The following is an 18,665-nucleotide window of genomic DNA, read 5'->3' on the forward strand; positions in this document are numbered from 1 at the left end:
GGTAGGGCTGGGAAAGGATCCTGCCTGAAACTCTGGAAACTCACTGCCTGGCAGTCATTGTAGACAATACTGAGCTAGATGGGCCAATGGTCTGATTCAGTCTAAGGGAGCTTCCTATGTTCCTAAAAGCTGAAATGTTGGGAGGGAAAAGCCTCTGTTGAAATTGTTTGCTAGACCAAAGAGATAATCTGAAATGCAGGTACTATACCGTGCGGCCCCCGATCTTCCCAGCCCCCGCCGGCTCTGTCACGGAGCCAGCAATTGTGTGGGTGGCCGATCCGGCCGCCCAGGGCTCCCTCCCTGTGCAGTCAGAAAAATCGAGTCTCACTGATTGTGAGACCAGGTCCAATATCTACTTGAATGTAGTAAACGAGCACATCTGGGATAATGTTTTGCTAAACCTCCTCCTCATCCTATTCCATCCAGCCACTCTATGGGCTGCATGAACACGCAGGATGCTTTTTTTTGAGGAAACATTCTAAAATGGAACACACATGCACACAGCCTGACTACCCACCAACACACACACATGAGATAAGGAGGATATTCACACAAGCATGCAAGACCAGGCTAAGGGAGCCCGATCCCGGTGGCTACACTGTGACAAACCCGCCTGTGAAGCCTCCTGATAAAATAAGGTTAAGGGAGTGAGCAGTCCCTTGACCTCATTTTTAAAAATCATATGTCTGCTGCAGTTGCTTGCAGCTTCAATGCGCACACTCAGGCAGGAGGGGGATCCCAGGAATGCACCACATGCTCGCATGGTGCATTACTGGGGCTCCAGGGGGTGAGGCACTGCACGGCGGCACTTCCTTGCACCTGACCCCCAGAGCAGCCAGGTGAGGTACAGGAGAGCTGCAGGTGAGCCGCTGATTGTCTGGGCGGGTGATATTGATCGTCTGCGGGGAGGGTCAGGCAAACCGGCTCTCCTTGCGACCTCGAACGAGCTCTTCTCACCGAGCGTGAGAAGAGCTCCAAGGTGTCACATTAACCCAACTAATTAATTCAATGAGATTCATTCACAACAGTCATAAGATTGTGATAAATTCATAAAACATGCATTCTCACAATCAACTCTGGAACATCCTTGACCACTCTGGCAACAAGGCTTTCAGACTCTGAGCAATTGCTCCTCCAAGGATCATGCAGACAACCCTATTCTCCATATAGGTCCCCTCCCTCCTCAAAGTGGTGGATGTCTGCCTGACAGTGGCAGAACCTAAAAACACATGTAACTTCCTTTTGTATTTCCAAAAACTCATGGTGAATATGAGTGCTAAAATGATAATAGCTTGGATCTCTTGGGAGGTGCTGGTGAGCAGCTATCAAGTTCTGGCTGAGGATTAATCTCTCATAGGGTTTGACCTATCCGTTTCTCTTTTTTCCAGCTTTGCTTTGTTGGTCTTGATGCTGCATTGGATTGAATTAAACAGAGGCTGGGATGTAGCTTTCCAAGAGTTCTCTCTTCATGTATATGCACCCAGCTCCCCACTGGCACCAGATATTGATTAGTGCGAAGCGCCAGGAGGGTTTCTGCAGGGAGAGAGATTGCTTGTTGCTGGGCGACCGGATCGTCTGCCCAGGCAAGTGGCTACTCTGGTTGGGTGCTCTCACACCTGGCTGTGGCTCCGTCGGAAGCTCCAGGGATTGGGGGAAGGGGAATGCCGCTGTGCGGCACCCCAGCCCCACCAAAAGGCACTGCACGAGTGCACAGTGCCTTCCGGGGGTCCCCACTCCCCTTTCCCCCTCCACCCCAAGTATGCCACCGTGGCTGCAAGCAGCCGCGGCTGACACACGAGCAGAAAAACAAGGTTAACAGAACGCTTAAACCTTGTTTAAGAGGAGGGGTTGTCAGGCTAACTAGCCACTGTGGTTCTGACAATCACTGAAAATCAGGCTGGGTTCCCCTAGCCCGGGTTTCAGTGATTGTCAGAATACCTTCTATATGTATGTTACATAGGAACATAGGAAACTGCCATATACTGAGTCAGACCATTGGTCTATCTAGCTCAGTAATGTCTTCACAGACTGGCAGCGGCTTCTCCAAGGTTGTAGGTAGGAATCTCTCTCAGCCTTATCTTGGAGAAACCAGGGAGGGAACTTGAAACCTTCTGCTCTTCCCAGAGCGGCACCATCCCCTGAGGGGAATATCTTGCAGTGCTCACACATCAAGTCTCCCATTCAGATGCAACCAGGGCAGACCCTGCTTAGCTATGGGGACAAGTCATGCTTGCTACCACAAGACCAGCTCTGCTTTTACCATAGCAAGACTAAATATTCTGCCTTATCAAATGTTAGCAAGGCAGAATGTCACTGCCATCCCAATGTCTTTAAGGACGTGCCTATGCAACAATCCTGAAACTGGATTTGTGGGAGGTGTGTTATCTTGTTTTGTAAAATTTACACTGATCCAGGGGCATAGCTAGGGGAGAGGGGCCCTGTGTTCGCTCTTCTCTCCAGTGGCCCCTCGGAGTGAGGAAGATAATGAAGAAAATAGGGAGGGGTGGAGCTGGAGGGGGCAACCTCTTTGAACCCTTCTGCTCATTTATAGCTACACCCCTGCACTGATGTCAGAAAACAACTCACAGAACCTTTAATGGCCCTGTTCACTGGTAAATCTACAGGAGATTATATAAACTACGGATTAGCAGACGGGTTTATTTGGATCACCTTTACAGTGGCTACGTTTGTCAGTAGCTGTCAAAATCAGCACGCAGACTTGTTGTTTAAAATAAAATGGGTTATGTTGACCTTGAAAGAAACCCAGACTTTGTTCCCTAATGCATACCATACCTGCCACTTTTGAATTATATGCCACTCCAACTCCACAGATATTGTTGTTTGCTGCAGCAGACACTTCCCCGGCACACCTGGTCCCATGACTACAGAGGAAGACAAGATTTCAACCAAAACTTCTTGTGAGAATCAATATCCAAAGAATCCTTCAGTTCATAAGCCACCCATTGTATATGGTGGTGAGTCAATCAGGACTACTATTCAGTCTCTGGATAGGCTGGAGCCAGCATCAAAGAACAATACATCTAGTTCAGGGTATCCAAGAAGGATTTGGGCTCATGTTTCTTGAACACAGGTTCCACAAAGCTAACCACAGCACTCAGTGGACTTTCAAAAGCCAATTGTCATACGCCATGGGAGGCTGGCTGTTCAGAAGTCAAGAATCCCACTTGACTGCCCACACCCTTGGGCGTGCCCTAAGATAGCTCTCTGGATCTTGGCCGCAGTCAACAACATAGGGGAAAGTTAACATCACTATTAATGCACCAAGCAAATTGTGTGTGACAACTAACTCAGATGATTATATTAGACAAAGATGAACTTCTGAAAAGGAAATGGAAGGCATGTACTCCATTATTAAAAATAAATTTATTTTTTGCACGTGTCATTCCAGACCTCTCTCCTAGAAAACCCATTTACTGAATTAAGGCACAGAAATGCAGAAGCCCACAGACCTTTGAAGCTCAGAGCTTTGCAATTCTTCCTCTTGTTCTTCACTAGTGAACTGAAGTGCATTAGTTAAATGCCAGGTGTCCTCTAATCTCCAGACATGTACAAAAACCTTAGCAACATCCAACTATTCCAGGAGAGAAATGGCAGCACTACAAATGAAAGTGCTCTGGCACTTTGATCATCCTCATGAGCAACAGCCGAGAGGCATGAAGCTGTGGTTGCAAATACAAAACCTCCTTGAAAACAACACAAATTCCTTCTATCTACTGAAAGCCATTTCAATAGGGAGCTTCACTGGGATTCCGGTAATGTAGGGAAATCTGTCAAACCCATCTCTTTAAGGGTCAAATTAGAGGAGACATCATAGATCTACAGCATAATCTACTGTCTCTTTAAATTTCTTCTCAAAGCAGCCACAGTAGGAGGTAGAGGAGGCTGAATTGGACTGGGATTGTCCTCCTCCTCCTCCTCCTCCTCCTCCTCCTCCTCCACACTGATGTAAATTGCTCCCTCAAACTATTTTTCCCATTAGGGAAAACACACAGGTTAACCCACACTCCTTCCACAGTGCATGGGAAGGAGAGCTGGTCTTGTGGTAGCAAGCATGAATTGTCCCCTTTGCTAAGCAGGATCTGCCCTGGTTTGCATTTGAATGGGAGACTACATGTGAGCACTGTAAGATATGAGTCTCCTCTGGGAAGAGCACCTTCATGCTTGCATGCAGAAGGTTCCAAGTTCCCACTCTGGCAGCATCTCCAAGATAGGACTAAGAGAGATTCCTGCCTGCAACCTTGGAGAAGCTGCTGCCAGTTTGTGTAGACAGTACTGAGCTGGATGGACCAATGGTCTGACTATGTTCCAATGTCATGGTCCCTATCCAATTCAGGGGGACCTGTACTAAAACTCTTCATTTTAGAGAAGTTTCCTCTTCCTAAGTTCAAAGTGTCTGTGTTAGATTTCCTTGGTGATTCTCTCCTTGCATGTATGCTGAGGATGTCTGACAGATGACAATGTTTTCAGGATCATAATACCAACCTGCCTTAAACAACCCTTTAGGGTGAGTCAATATGATGATCCAGCAGGGCTGACAGAGAGAGTCCCTTGCAGGTATAAGACCACCTAGTAAATTCATGGCAAAGGTAAGATTCAAATCAGAAACTTCCATTTTTGTAGTTCATACTTTGAGCCACAATGCCACTCTAGCTCTCTTCTAAGTACTGTACCCCAAAAAAGAGACACACACCAAGACAGAGTTCTCTGCAACACTGTGAAGAGAGAAAACAGATGTACTGTACTGCTTCCTGGCATGCTTCTATTGAAGGCACATGAGTGCTCCCTGGGTCAAGTTCTACTAGGTCGGACAGATGATGATATCCCCAGGAGAACAAAATGCAAAAGAAAAACACAACACAGTATCATAGCACTCATTTGATGACTTTTAAAGGAAGCTGCTTTTTTGCTGTGAAAAAAAACTCTTCAGGTTATTCTAACAATCCAGCCAAAGTGAAGTACCTTTAAGAACTGAGCACTTGCATAAACTTCTCCCTTTGATATCAGTGGGGAGAACCAATATCATCTTTTTTTTTAGCAGCCGGTAAAAAAGCTTTGGCTGCCTTAACAGAGGCATAGAGTCCAAATCACAACAAAACAATAGTTCCACTCGATGCTGCATTCGTCAGACCTCACTTAGAATATTGCATCTAGTTCTGGGCACCAAAATGTAAGAAGGACATTGAAAAACAGATTGATAAACTGAAGGGCAATAAGGGGTCTGGAAACCAAGTCCTATGAGAAGAAGGTGTTGGGAATGTTTAGCTTGGGGCGGCGGGGGGGGGGGGGACCAGGATGCGCAATATCTGTGATTCAGTTGTGTTTTGATGTGACCCCCCCGATTGATCCGGGTTTTCCAGGGAGAGCTGGTCCACCAACTGGATTTGGCAGGTAGACCAACCCTCCACTCTGGACCTAGTGCATCAGCCTGCCTCAGAGAGCTGGTCTACCCACTGATCCCAACTGGTAGACCAGCTCTCCCTGGAAAGAAGCACCATTTTGAGGCCCGTTTTCCCAGAAAACAGGCCTCAAAATAGCTACCGAATCAATTTGGGTTGAATCACAGTGATTCACTGAGGCAGCTGAACACACAAACAAATTTTGATGAATCAGTGTGTGGGGTGTGTGTGTGTCTGTGCAATTCAATTAGACCTCAAATTGAATCACAGATATTAATTCGTGCACACCTCTACTTCTCCCCCCACCTTTTCCTGTTTTCTGGGGAGAATTGGTCTAACAATTGGGATCAGTGGTTAGACCAATCCTCTGCTCTGAACTTAGTACATCAGTCTGCCTCGGGAAGCTGGTCTACCTACTGATCCCAATGGGTAGACCAGCTCTCCCTGGAAAGAAGCGGAATGGGCTTCAAAAATGGCACCTGAATAGCCTAAGTTGATTCGGGTCAAATCGGGGGTGATTCTATTCTATCCCAAATCTGGCCCGTTTTTTCAGGGTGGTTCAATGCAGGATAGAATCACCAAATAATTCCCAATTAGACCCAAATCGATTCATGGTCTAATCAATTTGCACACACCCCAAAAAGAGATTAAAAGACTATATGGTAGCCCTCCTCGGATATCTATCTGAAGGGCTGTTAGACAGGAGTGGACTTCTCTGTTGCTTCTGAGGGCAGGGCTGGAATCTCTAGGTTGCAATTACAAGGAAGCAGGTTTAGGTTGGGCATTAGGAAGAATTTCCTGTGTAAGAGCCCTTCAGCTGTGAAACAGTCTGCGTCGTGCGGTGGTCAGTTCTGCTCCACAGGTGGTTTTTCAAACAGAGGTTGGGCTACTCTCTGTCAGGGATGCTGCGGCAGATTTCTGCACTGAGCAGACGGTTGGATTAGAAGACTTCCATTCCCTTGCAACGAAGATTCTACAGTTCTTTGAATGTGCTTTACAAGTGCCTAATTTTGGCAGGATTGTGCCCTTTATGTTTAGTGAAGAGATGGGGGCTCAGTTCAGACACTTGCCAGGCTGGCCAGGGTCTCCATGTGGTGCAGAAAACGGTACACATCTCTCCCTTCCAGCACGTCAACTATATCATATATGGCACGGGTTCTCTGTGGATGCTCAATTTTGCAGATAGGACTGATCCCCCAGTCTCACCCCTCTTACTGGGGGTGGGGATCGAAATCACCTGTATCACGGATCTTCATGGAGTCTCTTTCTCATATCATCTGAGTGGTACTGGTGGGGGCAGGCTGTTGTGCCCATGTGTCCACTACATGATAAGAGATACAGCCAGCAAAGCACTGGAAGTTCCTGACAAGCAAAGTGATTAGATATGCTCTTTACCTGTTAAACCAATCATCTGTATAGCGGGGGTATGGAAATGGATCATTACTGCTGAAATCATAGCTGGCTTGAGCATTCTGGAAAACACAAACAGCAGGGCAAATAAGCATGAAGGGAGATATAAGAGTTAAAGTAGGCTATAGATACATCCGCTGTGTTCATAAACTATTAGTGTTAGTGTAAGTATGACACAGCACTTGCTATAGCCACTAGACGATCCTGCTCAGAACAGACAACTTAACTGATGAAATACAAGGGCAGCAGTGAAGTCCCACTGAGTCACTTCCTAAAGATTAACCCCTTGGAAAGAGGGGTTTTGCTAAACCACAGTTGTGGCTTACAAACAAATGAAGTATGTCTGATCATGGTTCCAATTTAATGTAAAAATATGAAAGATCATTAAAAATCATGGCTGACATCCAGATTAGCAACATAGGATTAATTTACTCAACGGTTACTCTAAGCAACTACTTAATTTCAATAAGAGCTTTCATTAAGTAATTTGGTCAAGATGTCAGCCCATGTTTATAGTACAGACGTAGAACTACATAGGAAAGTAATCTAAGCCTGTAAAAACCCCAATATCAGAAAGTGGAGATGCAGGAACTTTCCAATGCAGGAACTTCTGATGCTTACAAAAGCCAGTCTAACTGATAAATACCTTCACTTCTCATCTTATTGTGTATGAAAGCTGGAATGAAGCAAGTTTTTTGTTTTAAGAGGACCTTATATTTGCACTGTCAGAGTGCTTAGCAGTGCCTCTTCAAAAAGGGACCTCAACCTTAGCAGTATTAGCTTTGAAATGGTGGGAGACAAGAGTATATCTCCAGTAACAAGAGAGAGATGTATGAGGACAGAATTCAGGCGGAAAGAGAGAAGCTCTTTTGTTGTTGTTGTGTTCCACAGGAACTGTTGAGCAGAGGACATACTTGTGAGCCAGTCAGATCAAGGATTAGTCAGAGATGGCATTATTCTGTTGTTTAATGTGTCCGGAGTGGAGAACAAAGCAGCTGTGTTAAATTTGGACCTGTTGTCTACTTTTGCCTGGGAGGGGAATACTGAGTTTTGCATTTCCTCTGAGAAATGAGCTTATCAAAAGAAGATCCAAGCTTTTCCTATATTATAAACATGTATCATGGTGTCCACTAAGAATAAGCCCAGCTGCTCTTCCTATGAGCTTGTGGTGACATAAGCAACATACAAAACAAATGACCAAATGGTTGTAATTAAATTTATACATTTGATTTCTCTAGAGGGAGAAGTGTTTCTGAATAAGGAATTAAAAGAAGCCATGCATTATTCATAGAAAAGATTTTAGCAGACTAGAGGAAATTAATTCCAGCTCTAATTCACTGAAATCTCATTCTCTTAACAAATAGCAGAGTTGCACTAAATGACAGAAGCTTGTGTTCTTTTCATTTGTGCTTCAAGTCCTAATCTAGGCTGTACCTGCTGTGCTGTACCTATTGTGTGTACCCACTGGGCTGCCTCTTTGCAACTTATTCCTCGGGAAGGTGCAGCTGGCAAGCATCCTTGTGAGCTTTTGAAACCTGATTAAAGCTTCCTTTTTAGACGGCACTATAATAGCTTGATCTGAATATCTGAAGTTGACTTACAGTAACAGTGGTATATCAAACCATTCACTAGTCCATCTGATCTATCTAAGCATCATCAAGTACAGCAGTCTCAAAGGGCTTTTTGTGGGTTTAGCTGGGACACTTGAAAAGGTCTCTAACCCCTCTGCTTCTGTTGGAGATGGAGTTCCAGTGCATCGACCTTCTGCACCAATTATCCCAATGACTATTAGGGGCATTGGGAGTAGAGGTAGCTACTAGGGTCCCCTTACCTGTCCCTGCTTTGTCTCTACCCTATGACCCCTGCCTTGACTCCTCAGGTATTTCCTGTAGTGAGTCAGTCCTCCTACCTTTCTCCTTGGAGAGCAGATGGGAGCATCTCTCTCTCTCCCCGCACCTATTCCTTATGTAGCTCATAGTTAGGGGAGTTCTTTCCTATCTCAAATGTACTTAACCAATAAACCTTATTTACTTTAGACTGCACTATAATCTCCATGCGTATTCTTAAAAAGCTGCAACAACAAAGCTCTGCATGACTTCGTAACTGGAGGGGACAGCTTCCTCTTGGCACTTTCCTAAACAGTTACAAACTCCAACACCCCCCCTTCTGTCCCTAAGCAAAACACCTTACCCTGAAGAACAGAGTAGCAGGATGTGACAGATGGTCCCAGCAATGCACAGAATACCTTTTCCCTCCAGGGATCTGGAGCTTTGCTACAAGTCTGAGGATCCCCAGAACAAAATATAATTTCTTACTGAGGGGGAGAACCTGCTGTTACCAGAGCAGCACCCATTTGGATGCAAGGATCCATTTTGGACAAGCAAAACTGTCCCTTTGGACAGGAACTTGTGCCTTGAGGCGGCAAGCCTAACAAAGGCAAGAGCCACACCCAGTGTTCTGGCACATTTAAGAAAGAGGAATTTCCAGCCAGGCAAGCAAAGGTCCCAGGATAAAGGGGAGTCTGAGCAGACCAACTCCACCCCATCCTTGCGTTGTGCAATCGGAATGACTCCTTGCCACTGACTGAACTGGCACACCCAGAGGCTCATCTGCTTTCTAACCCTACAGGTAACACCGTCTCAGCCTCTCAGCTCCCACAACGCTCCATATAGAAGATTATCACATATACTCCCTGTCTTTTCTCATCCAGAGATTCCCCATTCAGAAGCTTCCCTTGCCTGTGTGTCTTTCATTTTAACCCCTATGATTGATCTGACCTCCCTGAGCTTAACATACCTGCAGAAACAGGCACACTGGTGGACACTCTGTCCAAGGCTCTCTGGAACTCAGCAGAGTGCCTCTTCTTGCCATCTTCCCCGCACCCTGAGCCTAGTTTGTGGCATATGCCCAACCCAAGCCCTACTTGGAATGTTGGAATTGGGTGCTCACCAACATCCAACACTGCATTGGGTGCTCACCAACTCCTTGCATTAGGTACCAGCCTGGCAGCTTTGGATGCTTCCCAGCCCAGTGAAGGCATGGAAGCCAAATCTCCAGCCTGCACCTCCATAGCTGATTCAGTGTTTAGAAGTCCAGTTAATGTCTTCATTGTAGTTGTATAACTGTATTGTAGTTGTATTGTAAACTTTGTAGTATATGAGGAGGATAATTCAGGCCGGTTTTGCAGAGAATCCAGAGAAGACTAACTAGGCCTCTGTAGTTAGCCTGGCTTGTGTCAATACAAATAAAGAGGCTATTCTCACAACCATTTGTCCCAGGGCCAGCTGGCGGGGAGGCAGGATTGATCCTACCTTCCGCTGCTCGCCATGCCACTCACACCACTTGACATGCTTCCACACGATCACCACTGTGGCAAGCAGCACGGTGAGAGAGAGAGGCAAGGAGAAGGATGCCCAGCCTCCAGGAATCACACAATGCACCATGCTGCTCACACAGTGCACTCCTTCCCCTGGCCTCTATGGTCAAAATGGCTGCCAGCAGCCCTCTTGTCCACACGACTAAGGGGTGTTGTAGGAGAGAGTGTGCATGCCCTCATACCTCAGTTTTAGACCAGATACAAAACTCGGGCTACCTGGTTGAGAAACACAGGGATTAGGACCAATTCCTGTGCTTCTCACGTCCGGCTCTATCTAAGCCAACTGCTTCTTCAAACTTTTATTTTATATTGTCTTCCTACACCAGAAAAAGCTTTATATCTCACAGCCACCGCCACTTCCTCACCAGGGCTCACCCTACTCATGGCTCAGGCTCATCCAACCTCTGCTTCTGAGCAGCCACGAACCCTCTCTACTTGCAGGGGGCAAGGAACAAAACAGCAAGAAGTGGACTCACAATTCTTATCACTCAGTTCCCTGCCCCTGTCTTTTCAAAAGGCAGGAAGAGTGGGGAAATCAGTAGCAGCTGGTCAGGAAGAGAGGGTGAGACTGCGTGGGAGCAGGTAAGGTGACGTGGGGAGAAGGGAGAGGCCAGGAGAGGAAATGTTGCTCCCAGGAACACTTGAATCCCAGGGACTAAAGGAGGGCCAGGACTTGGTGGGGAGAGGAAAGAGGAGAAGCATCCTGGTTTTGGTTGAATGGGGTGGGGAGAGAGAAGTTGCTCTCCAAGATACTCTATCTACTGAGGAGAGGAGGAATATTGGAGCTTGGGGAATAGGAAATAGGGGGGAAGTTGGAGTTTGGTCTAAGGATGATTGCTGCCAACATACTCCGTGGGGACAGGGGCAGCATCTTGTCCCAGTGCCTCAGGCACTGCTTGGACATGGTCTGGGCCTGAAACTTTATTTATTTATTTATTTATTTATTTATGTATGTATGTATGTATGTATGTATGTATGTAACATATTAATACTGCCCAAAACTTACATCTCTGGGCGGTTTACATAAATGACAACAGAAAAAGTCAAAATATTACCATTTAAATTTTTAAAACAATGTTAAAACTATTTAAAGAGTATTTAATTAAAAGCCTGGGTGAACAGATACATCTTTAAAGACTTTTAAAAAGTTGTCAGAGATGTAGAGGCTTTTATTTCAGCAGGGAGTGCATTCCAAAGCTTCGAGGCAGCAGCAGAGAAGACCCATCCCCGAGTAGCCACCAGAGGAGTCAGTGACAACTGCAGACGGACCTTTCCTGATTATCTCAAAGGGCAGTGGGGTACATGACGAAGAAGGTATACTCTTAAATACTCGGGGCCAAAGCCATTTAGGGCTTTATAGGTTATAACCAGCACCTTGTATTTTGCCCGGAAACTTATCAGCAGCCACTGTAGCTTTTTCAATACGGGAGTAATATGGTCTCTCCAACCCAGAGACCAACCTGGCTGCTGCATTCTGGACCAACTGTAGTTTCCAGCCTACATATAAAGGCAGCCCCACATAGAGTGCATTGCAGTAATCCAGTCTGGAGGTTGCCAGCATACAGTATGTACCACTGTTCTGAGGTCGTTTATCTCAAGAAACAGAAGCAGCTGGCGTATCAGCCAAAGCTGACAGAAGGCACTTCTGGCCACTGTAAGAGTTTGGGACATCAGAATTCCTTCCTCTGACATGGAGGAAAGAGCATTAAGAAGTCTAGGTAGTGAATGCAAAATGCAAAGTACCTAGACTTCTGAATGCTCTTTTCCCCTTCGAGAGGAGGGAATTCTGACATCCCAAACTCTTATAACACCACCTCAGCCTGGGACACCAGAGAGAGGCTTGGATCTAGAAGCACCCCAGACTGCATACATGTTGCTTCTGAGGAAGTGTGACCCCATCCAGTACAGGCAGATCAAACTCTTCTTCCAAGTTTCAACCCCACACAATGAGTACCTCCATCTTATCTGGATTCAGTCTCAGTTTGTTATCCCCCATCCAGTCCATCACTGCTTCCAGGCAGGCATTTTGGGAGGTGATGCCCTCTCCTGATGATGCTGACATGGAGAAATAGATTTCGGTGGCATCAGCATACTGATAGCACCCTGCACCAAATCTCCTGATGATCTCCTGATCTCCTGATGGTTTCATGTAGCTGTTAAACATTGGAGACCATATGGAGCTCTGAGGGACAATATACAAAAGTTCAGGTTTTGAAAAACAACAGTCTCCAAGGGACACCATCTGGAACTTGCCTCCCAAGAGGTAGGAGTGGAAATACTGCAAAGCAGTGCCTCCCACTCCCAACCTCCTCAGATGCTGCAGAAGGATACTATGGTCGATAGTATTGAAAGCCGCCGAGAGGTCTAAAAGGACCAACAGAGTCATACTCCCTCTGTCAAATCCCAATTAGAGATCATCCATCAGGCCTACCAAGGCAGTCTCCACCCCATAGCCCACCCAAAAGCCAGTCTGAAATGGGTCTAGATAATCAGTTTCCTTCAAGACTGTCTGGAGCTGGGAGGCCACCACCCTCTCAGTTACCTTGCCAGGTTGGAGACAGGCCTGTATTTGCTCAACTCTGAGGGACCAAGACAGGCTTCTTCAGAAGTGGTCTAATAATTGCCTCCTTAAGACAAGGAGGCAGCCTGCCCTCCCTCAGAGAAGCATTTATAATCTCTACCAGGCCTTCTGCAATAAGCCCATTGCCAGAGATGAAAGTCTGGGCAGTATAGAAGTTTGTATGCATGTATGTATGTATGTATAAATAAATAAAGCCACACTGGGCAAGGGTCAAGAGAACAAGTGGTAGGCCAAACCGTTCCAAGCAGCTTGTCCACATCCTTGGGAGTCACAAACTGGAACTGATCTAACCTAACCACGCAAGAGGAGTCGCTGGACACCTCCGCATCAGACACTGAAGTAATTGTGGAGACTGATTCTAAGTTGGCCGAAATATGAGAGATGTTTTCAGCATTTCATTCATTAAACACGTCACAGCGAGTAATCGAGGGTTCCAGATTCTGATTCAAGGGAGAAGGGCACATACTAGTCCTCTCACAACCCTGAACAGCTCTGCTGGATGTGAACTTGCAGATGCAATATGGGCATAAAAGAATTGCTTCTTTGCTGCACGGATTGCCTGAGCATAGATCTTTAAATGTGCTCCATGTTGCAATCTGTCGGATTCAAGTTGAGTCTTTCTCCAGTTGTGCTCCAGTTGTCTACCTTGCCACTTCAGCCCCTGTAGTTCTTCCATATACCAAGGGACCAGTTTTGAAGCAGGTTGGAAAGGACGCTTAGGAGAGATCATGTCTACTGCCCTGGTGAGTTTGCTGTTCCAATTCTCCACCAGGGCATCAACAGGATCGCCGGCAGAGCCAACACAAAAATCCCTCCAAGGCGTCTTGGAATCCTATTGGATCCAATAACCTTCTCGGGTGGACCATCCTCACACCTGCAAAGGTGGGAAGTGATTGTGAGTCCAACCTTAGCCAGACAGTGGTCCGTCCATGACAATAGGGAAATCACAGGAGTCTCCACTCACGGAACAGCACCCTGATCAGAGTGAAAGACCAAATCAAGCATGTGACCAGGAATGTGCGTAGATTCTGAGACCACTTGGGATAGGCCCATAGTTGTCATGGTTACTATGAACTCCTGATCTGCCCCGGACAGATTGGTCCCGAAATGAACACTGAAGTCCCCCACTACCACAAGCCTGTGGGACTCCAACACCAAGCCTGAGACCAAGTCCATCAGCTCAGTTAGGGACTCTGTTCAGCAGTGGGGCGATCGTTACACCAACAGAAATCCCAATCTGTCCCTGGTCCCAAACTTAAGTAAACACATTCGATATGGTCTGATATTTCAACAGGGATCCTGGCAAGGGAGAGGTTATTCTTATAGACCACAGCCACTCCACCTCCCTGTCCACAGTCCCTCACCTACTCCACAACAGAGTACCCCGGAGGGAAAGGCTGGGACCACATTGGGCCACCAGCCTCCCCCAGCCTGTAATACCCCCACTCTGTAATACATACCAGGTCGGCGCATTCATCCAGAATCAAATCATGGATGGTTTCTCATTTGTTCTGGACCAACCTGGCATTACAGAGGAGTAAGGTGAGGTTCCAAGTTTGGTTGGCATTGCTCCCCAAGCTCAAAGAGCTAGCAGGACAGCTGGAAGGGGAAACAGCTATTAGATTTCCAATTCCCCTTCCCCTGTAATGGCCTGCTGACTTGCTAACGTTACCTCTTCTGTTCCCCACCACCACCAGAATTGCCACCCCATAATCAGTGGATATGCCCCCTATCTACCCAACTCCAGACAGCCCTAGACACATTAAATGTGTCTCACCCAAAGGATGCTTAAAACAGAAGCCGAAGTGTTATACTCAACCCACTCAACCACCATTACCACACACACAGTTCCTGGGCCAGGAGGCCTGGCCCTCACTCTCATTAACCCCTGAAGGGCCAACCCCCTTCTGGTGGCATGCCTGCCTCCACAAGCAGCATCCCTTTATAGGCCCAGAGATGGCCACTCTGGGCAGATGGTATGTAGAGACTCCTGGGCCCCAATCCTGCACAGACTCCCCACAGAGCAGAGAGAACATTTGTAAGAAAACAAGTGAGAGTGCAGGGGAATGCTGCAGGGCCACCTCCATATTAGGAAGTGAAGGGTAGAATATCATTTCCTGTCAGAGAACTGGAGAATTCTAATAGTCCCAGGTCCCCAGTAGGAAAAGATGCTCTTGAACATAATGCAGAGTATCTGCTGCCACCTGCTGCTCCCTCACCCTTCTGCAGCGCAGGGTTTTTTTTGCCCTAGGCCTGGGTCAAGGGGTACTAGTGGAGGCCATAGCAGAGCCATCAGAACAGAATTGAGGAAAGGGACTTGCTCAAGTTGACCTGTGGCCACCTCAGTTCTGCTCACAAGCATTCAAGCAGGGGTGTTCACAAAGCTGAGAACTGTTGCTTTGAGAGGAGAGCTGGTCTTGTGGTAGCAAGCATGATTTGTCCCCATAGCTAAACAGGGTCTGTCCTGGTTGCATCTGAATGGGAGACTTGATGTGTGAGCACTGCAAGATATTCCCCTCAGGGGATGAAGCCGCTCTGGGAAGAGCAGAAGGTTTCAAGTTCCCTCCCTGGCTTCTCCAAGATAGGGCTGAGAGAGATTCCTGCCTGCAACCTTGGAGAAGCTGCTGCCAGTCTGTGAAGACAATACTGAGCTAGATAGACCAATGGTCTGACTCAGTATATGGCATTTTCCTATGTTCCTATGTTCCTAATGCTTGTTCTATCCCTAGCTATGTATTCACACATGAGCAGAGCCACCTGCAACACCTCCTAGAAGAGAGCCAGATGATCCAAGTGCTGAGTGACACTCTGGCAATCAAAATGAAATGGGCAAGATGCCAAAAAACATCAATCTTTCACGGCTTTTGAGGTCCCTTTGTCCGTGTGTGTGTGTGTGATCATCTCATTACTCCGAAATGTTCTTACTTACAGAGAGAGAGAGAGAGAAATACACACAACTACACACACACACACACACACACACACACACACACTATACATATGTACAAGCATACACACACACACCTTGTGTCAACAAACAGTAACATCCTAGTAATTTCATGGTACACCCAGCATGGTTCCCATAGTTTTCAGTGCTGTGAGAAATCAAAGGGATTTGATTTTCAGTGTGTGAGAAATCAAAGGGATGGATCCTGAAGTTAACAACACTTGAAACAGCTAAATATCCAGCCCGGTTGCACTTCAAAAGGCTTAAAAGGCTTAAGTACAAAAGCTAATAGTTAACCTTGGATTATTAATGTGACCCTGAATAATCTTGAGATGTGTCTGCTCAGAATGTAACTGAAGATTGAATGTAAAAATTAAAGGGGTTATTGTTTAGTACTCTCCATGTAACCTACACTTGTGTGTTCTAATTACAGCATGTTCTCTTCATTGATTTTTTCCCCTTCTAAAGGAAGTTTACAGGCATTAGATTATGTCACTGAAATCACCTTCAGATTAGGTCCAAACCTAGGTCTGCCATCATCATCATCATCATCATCATCATCATCATCATTATTATTATTATTATTATTTCTTGTTTACATAGTCAGACAGGTGTTATTGACTGGTTTGTTTTATCCAGACATCGAGTTCTTCCCAAGGACCTGAGATGGCTGAATAATAATAATAATAATTATTATTATTAATAATAATAATTATTATTATTTACACAGTCAGACAGGTGTTATTGACTGGTTTGTTTTATCCAGACATCGAGTCCTTCCCAAGGACCTGGGATGGCTGGATTTTATTATCAATGTTGTTGCTGTTATTATAGATATTGTTGCAGAATATGGGCTGTTCCCAGTAAAGCTGCTTTTTGTAATTGGCTGGTGGTGATTTCTGTGGCCCCCTATGGTGTTGAGGTGCTCTTCAAGTGGTTTTGGAATTGCACCCAGGGCGCCAATTACCACTGGGATGATTTTGGTCTTTTTCTGCCACAGCCTTTCAATTTCAATTTGTAGATCTTTGTCTTTTGTGATTATTTTTCTCTTTTTTTTCCTATTCTGCTATCCCCTAGTATTGCTATGTTGATTATTTTAACTTGTTTTTCTTTCTTCTCGACTACAGTTAAATCTGGTGTATTGTGTGGCAGATGTTTGTCTGTTTGTAGTCGGAAGTCCCATAATATTTTTGCATCTTCATTTTCTACAACTTTTTCAATTTTATAGTCCCACCAATCTTTGGCTACAGGTAGATTGTATTTTTTGCAGATGTTCTAGTGTATCATCCCTGCTACCTTGTCATGCCTTTGTTTGTAGTCAGTCTGTGCGATCTTTTAACAACAGCTGATTAGGTGGTCCACTGTTTCATCTGCTTCTTTACAAAGGCGACACTTGCTGTTTGTTGTTGATTGTCTTCTTCTTCTTCTTCTTCTTCTTCTTCTTCTTCTTCTTCTTCTTCTTATTATTATTATTATTATTATTATTATACTGTCCTTCCAAAAACGGCTCAGGGCAGTTTACACAGAGAAATAATAAATAAATAAGATGGATCCCTGTCCCCAAAGGGCTCACAATCTAAAAAGAAACATCAGATAGACACCAGCAACAGTCACTGGAGGTACTGTGCTGGGGGTGGATCGGACCTGTTACTAGACAACCTTGGCTCTCCAGCTGTCATTGAACTACAATTCCCATCAACCCCAGCTGGGGATGCTGGTAGTTGTAGTTCAACAATAGCTGGAGATCCAAGGTTGCCTACCCCTGGTTGCCCATTAAATCAGGGGAAAGCATATGTAAAAACTCTGAGAAGAGTGATGGCCTTCTCCAGAACTTCAATTAATTTAACATGGTTTACTTTCTTCCCATTTTCATATATATTTCCTCAACAAGATGTTCTCGGCATGACTAATAGATCTGATCGTAGCCAATGTTTTAGCAGCAATTTACTGGATGTGTAAATTGACAGAATCCCTGCTATCATTAGCTGACTCAATAAGGGCTCCAGAATTAAGCTCATTAGATACAACTACTCTGCTGACGGTTTCTGCAACTGATTCAAGCATCATTCAGTTCAACTTTCTAAGAACCGATAACAAGCTCCATTCAAATAAGAAGTGTGCAGATACTGAAAATTGAATTATTCACTTGCTACATCTATCCCATCTTTCATTTAAGGACTGTAGGATTTGTGGAGGGAACAAAGAGCCTGGACACCATGTTGAGCTGAAACAGAAAATAACTTTTATCTTCCCTTCCCAAACCTTCCCCTTCTTCCCACACAGTGCCACCTACTAGAGGCGTATCTAGGGAAAATAGCGCCTAGGGCAAGCACTAAAATTGAGCCCCCTGTCCAAACATCTAACACCCATCTTTCAGATAACTTTACCATAATATCAGCTCAAAAATACAAGTCAAGCTCATTAATCTTTTAAAATTTCAAAAACTATTTAGCAGTGGACGTAGCCAGACCTAAAAATGATGGAAAACTACAAATTTCTGTATGCCGGGGCTCATGAAATACCCAAATATTATGTGGAGGTGTACTTGGAAAACTAAACAGAAGTGCCTGTCTAATTCTCTACTATGCATTGTAGCATCACTATTACATAAGTTTTAAAAATAAATGGAGAATTTGACTTTTCCCAGATACTCTGAAAATAATTAAAGGATATGCAGAGTAAACTGTGTCACTGCTTGGAATATATTCTAGTATTTCAGAAAGACAGTTAAAATGAGAGAAAGAGAGCAAGAAACTCCCAGTGGGGCTTAATACTAAGGATTTCACACTGATTCAAAGACGAACTCACCATTAATAGCCATATTATCAAGACATCACATTAAACTCACTTATCACAAGAAGCAACGTAAGAGCAAATGAATACAATCCTAGCTCATAAACTTCAGCTCAGTATTCACAAGCCCTGATTCTCTGT

At 45.3% G+C, this 18,665-nt stretch overlaps 1 protein-coding gene across 2 annotated transcripts in view; it reads right to left on the bottom strand.

Moving 5' to 3' along the window:
- PCSK2 (proprotein convertase subtilisin/kexin type 2) overlaps positions 1 to 18,665 on the bottom strand; it is a 154,519-nt gene that overhangs the window by 34,724 nt on the left and 101,130 nt on the right. For both annotated transcript variants that reach the window (XM_053284519.1, XM_053284520.1), the window contains 2 exons: positions 6,813 to 6,889; positions 2,794 to 2,882 (listed from right to left, as the gene is read on the bottom strand). In XM_053284519.1, the coding sequence (XP_053140494.1) occupies positions 2,794 to 2,882; positions 6,813 to 6,889 (166 nt within the window). The remainder of the gene's footprint in view (positions 1 to 2,793; positions 2,883 to 6,812; positions 6,890 to 18,665) is intronic.

Source organism: Hemicordylus capensis, chromosome 1, assembly GCF_027244095.1.
Source record: "Hemicordylus capensis ecotype Gifberg chromosome 1, rHemCap1.1.pri, whole genome shotgun sequence".
NCBI classification, from domain to species: Eukaryota; Metazoa; Chordata; class Lepidosauria; order Squamata; family Cordylidae; genus Hemicordylus; species Hemicordylus capensis.